The sequence below is a fragment of the Anabrus simplex genome, chromosome 3, assembly GCF_040414725.1.
Source record: "Anabrus simplex isolate iqAnaSimp1 chromosome 3, ASM4041472v1, whole genome shotgun sequence".
NCBI lineage: Eukaryota > Metazoa > Arthropoda > Insecta > Orthoptera > Tettigoniidae > Anabrus > Anabrus simplex.
Window position 1 is genome coordinate 42,594,595 of NC_090267.1, and position 8,482 is coordinate 42,603,076.

Below are 8,482 nucleotides of genomic sequence, written 5' to 3' on the forward strand. Positions count from 1 at the left end.
CATTGGATTAGGAAAGGGAAAACTTATATGCTACACTGACGCGTTCAGCAAAAAGATCTAGTATGAACTAGATTGACCACCAACATTCACTAAGCAGTCGGGCTGTTCCCCATTAAACAACAAGACAACATATCAAAACAACATTAAATTGCACAAAACACCATCCTGTAAGAGAAAACATAATATACTTTAATAAACACGTGGAAAGCAGTGGACAACATTATGTTCCTCTGCTGCATTTGCGCACCGGAAAGTGCCTTCATCTGCCACATGTTTCCTACTTTGCTGTGGGCTGAAAAGAAATGTCTAAACTCAATACTACTCTGAGGACGGGGGCACTGTTCGACAAGATTGTATTACGGAAACGACATCTCATTTCACACTGTCTACATAAACACGGCTGATAAGTAAATCTGTAAGGCGAGCTCGTACATCCACAACAGCTCGGAAATTCACATACAATCGTACTTCATGCTAGCATGCTATTATAATTGAATACACATATCAGATTCACTGGCCTGACATTAATTTCCCGTCAATTCAGATTCTCAAAAATCTCTCAGAATACAATTGTAGGACTATTCTCACTGCACACAATTCTTATCGCATCATCAGGCATACAAACGCCTGCATAATCAACTTCATAAATCAGCATGCATTACGTTCTCTAGTATATCTTACGATCTCATAAGACTTTCTCATTACATATCCGGGTTCGAATCCCTCTCAAATCATTGTACGCAACATTTTCCAACCCACATTGGAAGAATCCTTTTCTAGTCAACGTTGCAATACAGCTCCACACGTGTCACAGCTCCTCAAATAACATGCGTCATGCAACCTATCAGGTACTAATCTTCCTAAATGGAAAAATTGAATTTACTCTCAATGCCGCAAGTGTTTAACTCGGAAAGTGGATGATCTTGGCAATCTAATCCCCTTATCTCTAACATACAAGAATATCGGAATAACCCTAAGCTAATTAACATGTATAAATCACCAAAAGAAAATAAATCCTAACATTTGCCTCAATATCCCATCTAACTAATCGTAAAGTAAAAGAAAAATAGAAAATCATACAAATCCATCCTATCCATATTTACAGCATAGCAAATGTAAAATAAACACATACCGTCCGGCAAAAAATACATTAAAGAAAATCCCTACACTAAGCTTCACTAGTATTAAACACAATTCATATAACATGCCATTTAATTTAAAAACATGCGTCTTATCTTTGGCAACTCCCTGGACATCGGCAGCGCCTCACATCCCGGCACTGGTATTGTGTTACTCCATTTTCAGCACGTATTTAACACATGGGAACAATCTTCTTTCTTCTAAGGACGGTGCCATCTTCTTGATGAAAGTTCCTGTACACTGCAACACAGAAGACTTCAAGTAAATACCTCTTCACCGCTCTATGTGCACGTTCTGAATAAACCCTTGTCAGCTATGAATTGAGCCAACATTAATCTGACAGAACAAACACACGTAAAATTCAGAATACAAATGTTTACGGTTTAACACAGTTAGTTAGAGCGGCTCGCGGTTCGGTACGAAAGTCCTTCGCGATACGCGACCGACCCGACAATTCAATGCAGCTGAGCGTCTCTCCTTCACTCACCAGTATGCGGCTGATATTACTGTCTATTACTTTAGAGTAAAACATTGCGACATAATGCAATTGCCAATTATCACTGCACCAAATTACTTAGCACTCTTCACAAATGAATGCACTGTTTTTGGTCGAAATGATCTTACACTGTTAGATGTCTGCCCACGTGGCAACATTCGCGCACAGATATGAGAGCAGTATAGAACGATGTTCACTTCTTGGCGACTCACACAATCAGAATGAACGCTCCCGGCGACTCACACAATCAGAATGAGGCTCCCAAATTTTGGGACGCTTAAGAAGCTTAGCTAACGCCGTTGTAGCTATGGGATTCCCGCATATTCAAAGAATCAACCAATCAGCGTGCTTGTTATTCTCAATGACCTTTATCTTAATTAAAATTAACATTAAACACACTCCTGATGACTTAATAATGACTCAGATAACAGCTATAATATATTCCTTATTATTTCTCACTTTCAGATCTGTGGAAATCCATCCACTAACAGAACTGACTCCTCTATACCGATGTACTCTTCACGCAGATATCCATGTTCATCAACCCGGGATTTAAATTCCGCGCGGTCCAGAATTCATATTGGCCACACCCTCGCTTCCTAATTGGCTGAATGCTCCTCTTGGCCAACGACTTCTACACGTGCCAAAATGTGCTAACTTCTGGTAACTCTCAACATTTCCCACGGTCGCAAGCAAGCATCGCGCAATATACAGCGACTTTATGTCTCCATGGACTTCTGGTCTCAACTGTTCTGCGATCTGCTACATTTCCCATGCCTGATTGAAGTCCATCTCCATATAATTATTGAATATGGCATATATATTTCATTGTCTCTTATGGCCCATCAGGATACGGCTCAGTACCGTCAGTTTAACTGTAAACAGCCGGCACAATAACTACTTTCTATCAATCTTGACATATGGAGTTGAAACTTGGGTAACAACGAAATCAGATTAAAGTAAAATGATGGCATGTGACATGAAATTCCTAAGAAGTAGGCTGGCCAAGGCTAGGCAGGACCTAATACGAGAAACAAAATAGGGTATGCGGAGTCGAAGCGAGAGTAGAACGATCCAGACTGAGGTGGAATGGGCACGTGAAAAGAATGGGATGGACATGGATCCCTAAGTGAGATGGTGAAATGCAGGGTGGAGGGAAATGGCCTAAAGGTAATCTTTGATTATTTATTTAAGCGTTTGATGTAATACAACATAAAAGTAAAATAATACATATCCATAAGTACACCACCAAAACGATCTCACACGACTGAAGGATTCGATTCGTACACACAAAATCTTGATCCAATCCACCCGTTCAGGACTAGATGAGTTCAGGTCCTCCAGAATTTCGGGGAAGGCACGGAGGGGACAATCCAACACCATGTGTACCGTTGCCTGTGGAATGATAGAGCAGTCGCAGTGAGGGCTATCTCTCCAACCCCACCCATGAAGAACAGAAGAGGTTCTTCCCAAGCCTCATCTGACACGGTTGTGCCTATTCCAGACACACCTAGCAGGTTGAAGCCACTAAGTTTTATACTTTGGTTGTCAACTTTCAGGATGCGTGGTGGTATAGAAGATCTCTACTCATTTCGACTGTTGTGTTCGGGATTGAAGTGATTGTTTATCAATTCCAAGGCAGTTTTATATGCCGGTTTGCGGGACTTCAGTCTAGGTGTTCATGTATTGTGAGTGCTATGTTCTTGCGCATTCTTGACCATATGTGAATAAGATAACTTTGTCTTCTGATCGGAGGAGGCATGATGTTACTCAGCACTCGAAGCCACTGGATTGGAAGAGGGAACATTGTACTAGTTATGATTCACATGCTTTGGCGGAGCTAAACATCCACAAGGTGGACATTGAATTGTAATGCCTTATCTCTTAAAAGGACTCTGGGTAAGTAGTTTGCAAGCCTGTTGTCCAGGTGAAAAACTGTTACATTGATGAAAAATGGTGGGAAGTCATGTAGGGGTGGAAATCAATGACCTACTGTACTATTCAAACCAAGATTATATCGAACAAGGGGTGAGATGATGATAATGATGATGATGATGATGATAACTGAATTTTCAAACATATAGTGAACTATATGAAAACGAAAAAATACAGAGTAGCGCATAAAATATTTAAAGTGTTATAGTGCGGATACGCTATATTAAATGTAAAATAATATTCAAAAGTTAGTAGAAAAACGCGTCAACATCGAGGAGCACGGCGAATTTCAAAAATGATGGTTAGAAGAACGTTCAGCATTTGGTGATGCCAAGAATGTACCACTTATTAATAACGAATGGGACAAACATTACGGGGACAGGAAGAAATGGAGCCTCCCTCAAAGAAAGCGGTATATCACATTTGGCAACTTTTAATAAAAAGCTGGTAGTTCGTTATATAATGAAGGTCTGGATTTAATTATTCCTGTAAATGAATCTTATACTTCCTCCTTCTTAGTTAAATATATTAATTTAGATGTAAATGATATCATAGAAGGATTGGAATGAGAAAGCTGTAAACTCCCTGGAAGAAAGTGGTAAATCACCACATAACTAGAAATGTGTGCATCACGTCATGAGTTCCGAAGTACCTTTGGGCTATAAATACACGACAACGCTAAATATGCATTCTTCTGTTTAAAATATCCACAGTTCTTGCCCTTCAGGCAAGCAACTCAGTGTTTAAAACATCCTAAGGATATGAGCTACGAATTTTAGGTAAATAAAATATAACAAAGTGACAGAACATTCTTTTTATTCTTAAAAGTTACAATCATTTTATTAACCATTGTTACCCAGTCGATTAGATTATCAGTTTGTCTTTTTCTATCACTACGAGCGGTAATGTAAGTCAATGCAGTGTTTCACTTAAGCCCTTGTAACTACATTTGGTATGGACATTTTGAAAAATCCGAAAAGACCTGAGGGTATTGAAGCAAGGAACACATTACAGAACGAATTATGTAAATAAGTTAATTTGGCTAGGATTTGAGTTCAAAAGAAAACGAGTAAAGAAACCAGCGATTTTCGGCAGTTTTTCCGGAAGTGCATTTAGACCGGAAGTGATTTTCGAAATTTGTTTCTTCAGTTTGATATCGCTAAAGAAGACTCAGATTTTGAAACATTTGCGGAACATTTAGCCCTTCAATATTTAGCACAATTGAGGAAATTGCTTAATTTTATGTTTTTCGTTGTATGGGAAGTCCTACTTTTTCTGCTAAGAAATATCTTCAACATTAAAGCGGGTAATTTTTACAAAATGATGCCTGGATTTAATTCCATCTGTAAACAATTTCTCCTTCTTACTTAAATAATCTATTTGAGTGTAAAAGGTATCATAAAAGATTACAATGACAAAAGTGGGAACTCCCTGTATGAAAGTTTTATATCACCAAATAAGGTCTCATAAATACATGACAACACTAAAAACGCATATTTTGGAAAAAAAATACACATTATCGGAAAAATAACATATGTACTGTTGTAATTCCAAAAGCCTTCTCTTATCAGAACGAGGTATTTCAACAATTTTTAAATGATGGTTAGAAGAAAGGTTAACTCATGGTGATGCCAGGAATGTATCACTTATTAATGCCGAACAGGACAAACATTACCGGGACAGCAAGAAATGAAACCTGCCCTCAAAGATAGTTTTATATCACATTTGACAACCTGGATGGGGTGAAAGTTCATTTTGTGGATCATTGTAAGTACCTAGGTGTTAATATAAGGAAAGATCTTCATTGGGGTAATCACATAAGTGAGACTGCAAAAAAAGGGTACAGATCTCTGCACATGTTTATGATGGAATTTAAAGTTTCTAATAAGGATGTAAAGGAGAGGACATATAAGTCTCTGGTAAGACCCCAAACAGAGTATGCTTCCAATGTAGGGGACACTCAGCAGGATTACTTGATTCAAGAAGTGAAAAAAGTATCCAGAGACAACCAGCTCTATTTGTTCTGGGTGATTTCCGACAAAAGAGTAGCGTTACGAAAATGTTGCAAAGTTGGGCTGGGAAGACTTGGGAGAAAGGAGACGGGCTGCTCGACTTACTGCTATGTTCCGAACGGTCGGTGGAGAGATGGCTTGGAAAAACATTAGTAGACGAATAAGTTTGAGTGGTGTCTTCGAAAGTAAGAAAGATCACTAAATGAAGAAAAAGGTTGGAATACAGGTGGACAAATCTGGGCAAATGTTCGTTTATAGGAAGGTGAGTTAGCGATTGGAATAACTTACGAAGGGAGATGTTCAAAAAATTTAAAATTTGTTTGTAATCATTTAAGAAAAGGCTACGAAAACAACAGATAAGGAATCTTGTCACCTGGGAGACTGTCCTATATGCAGATCAGTGGTGACTGATTGATGATGTAATAAATCCTGCAAATGTAGAAATCACGTGTACACTATCCAAATTCAAATTATCTGTACTTTGTTTACACAACACCTCTGCATCCTATGTTTTAGGTATAACAACTTATAAACTTCAAACATACAATTACCATAATACCTGTAAACATTACTCTCCATGTCTTATAGATGGCAAGTCCATATGAATTTGCTTGCGTTCTGGCTTCCGTAACACACCCGGGTCTAAAGGGATGCAAACATTTCAGTATTAAACCAGTAACCGCATTATCTGACATATTGTTATGAAAATCACGTTACACGAATATACACTTTATACAACGTTCTTCCCTTACCTGCGTTTGACTTTGCTTTTCTTCCACTACATGCCCTGATGTTGATGTACAGCTTCATCCACTATCCTTCAATCGTTTGTGAACTTTGTCCTTCGAGTGTAGTTGATTAACCTATCTTTCCCTGATCTCATTAAGTGTTAACATCCATCGAGGTGACACGTTCAGATTACTGACATCGGCCACTTTCTTGTAGGGAAGTCAAATTTGAAACAAAACCTTCTCCCTCATTTGTTTGAATATAGAGGAACCTTCCTGTGCCAAGATTTTCCGTAGATGATATACAACATTCTTCTTCTACCGCTTTTCTTCCACTTGCGGGATCGTGGGTACGCACTGTATCACACATGAGAATTTGGACCTATTTTACGTCCGGATGCCCTTCCTAACACCAACGCTATATGGAGGGATGTAATTTGCTATTGCGTGTTTCTGTGATGGTTGGTAATGTAGTGCTTTGTCTGAATATGAAGAGGAAAGTGTTGGGACAAACATAAACACCCAGTGCCCGGGTCAGAAGAATTTATCAAACGCGATTAAAATCTCGAACCCTGCCGGGAATCGAACCAGGGACCCACTAAACCAAAGGCCTCGACGGTAACTATTCAACCAATGAGTCGGACATGATTTACAGCCTTATTCCATGAAAATCTCAACTTGTCCAACTTCTTTGAAGGCAGACTTCACATGCTAGGGCGAAGTTGCCACCTGGCCTCAGAACGTACGTACGGGACATTAAACACCCCCCCCCCCCTGGCACAACAGTCCTTGAAGGGCCTTGGCCTATCAAGTGACCGCTGCTCAGCCCGAAGGCCTGCAGATTACGAGGTGTCGTGTGGTCAGCACGACGACTCCTCTCGGCCATTATTCTTGGCTTTCTAGACCGGGGCCGGTATCTCACCGTCAGATAGCTCTTCAATTCTAATCACGTAGGCTGAGTGGACCTCGAACCAGCCCTCATGTCCAGGTAAAAATCCCTGACCTGGCCTGGAATCGAACCCGGGGCCTCCGGGTAAGAGGCAGGCATGCTACCCCTACACCACGGGGCCGGCGTACGGTACATTAGGGAACGACAAACCAGCGTCATCCAATTAACCGTTGCTGATTTGACTGACAAGGTGAACAGACGTGGAACTCCATCCCACAAAATTACAAACAGCACCTATACAATATAATATTCGCACGTTTGTACGCTTGCCTTCAAACTCGTTGCGACTACGATTATTAATGCACCACCATATCACATGTCTTCACGCGCCTACATGAACCTGTGACCTGCAAATATTAAACAAATAATTATGAACCTATACAATTGTTTATCCCAAATTGCGTTCCTCTATTAATGTCTTCTTTGCGTTGGAATTTCATTTTTCACGAGTGTATTACGTGAATAGTGCGTTCGTGGTTTAATACTCCCAGTCAAACTGTGGCCTTTATTATTTGTTCGTCTATGTGAACTATTTATTTTAATAATGCCCAATGTGAATAATTCTGCTGTTTTTTTTTTTCGCAGGTCCCGAGGTTCTTTGGTGATCTTATGATATCCCTTTTGATAGCTGTACCACTGTCACTGGTGTTTGAATCTCCTTTCATTGTCCTTGAGAAGGAACTGTTAGGTAATAAAACAATATTTATCATTCTGAAATTTTTAAATCATTGCTAATTCACAATATATCCTCTGAAATATTGTACTTATTATTTCAGGAGGAAAAAAGCACTAAGCCTGCAAGTCGACAGAAGCAATACCATCGACAACGGAGGGGACTAAAATGGAATAAAGTTGTCAGGAAATGTAACAGACGATGAATAAAGAAAACCATTATGAAAGAGAAATAAATATTATTTATTGACTATTCTATGAGTTTTGTAGTTATATAAAAAATTTAAAAGTGTATTTATATTCTAATAGCGTTTGTTAGAGGGAATTAGCTCAAAATTATCTTTCATTTATACAGAAAGATATCAATCAATGTTATTGTATTAGTATGTTCCAAAAATTTTTTTTTTTGCTACGGGCTTTACGTCGCACCGACACAGATAGGTCTTATGGCGACGATGGGATAGGAAAGGCCTAGGAATTGGAAGGAAGCGGCGGTGGCCTTAATTAAGGTACAGCCCCAGCATTTGCCTGGTGTGAAAATGGGAAACCA

General features: G+C 39.4%; 1 protein-coding gene across 1 annotated transcript in view; it reads left to right on the top strand.

Moving 5' to 3' along the window:
• Positions 1-8,185, top strand: part of LOC136866638 (nose resistant to fluoxetine protein 6) — a 165,300-nt gene extending 157,115 nt beyond the window's left edge. The window contains 2 exon segments of the mRNA XM_068226786.1: positions 7,846-7,948; positions 8,037-8,185. Coding sequence (XP_068082887.1) covers positions 7,846-7,948; positions 8,037-8,053 — 120 coding nt within the window. The 3' untranslated portion in view covers positions 8,054-8,185.
• The last annotated feature ends 297 nt before the right edge of the window (positions 8,186-8,482 follow it).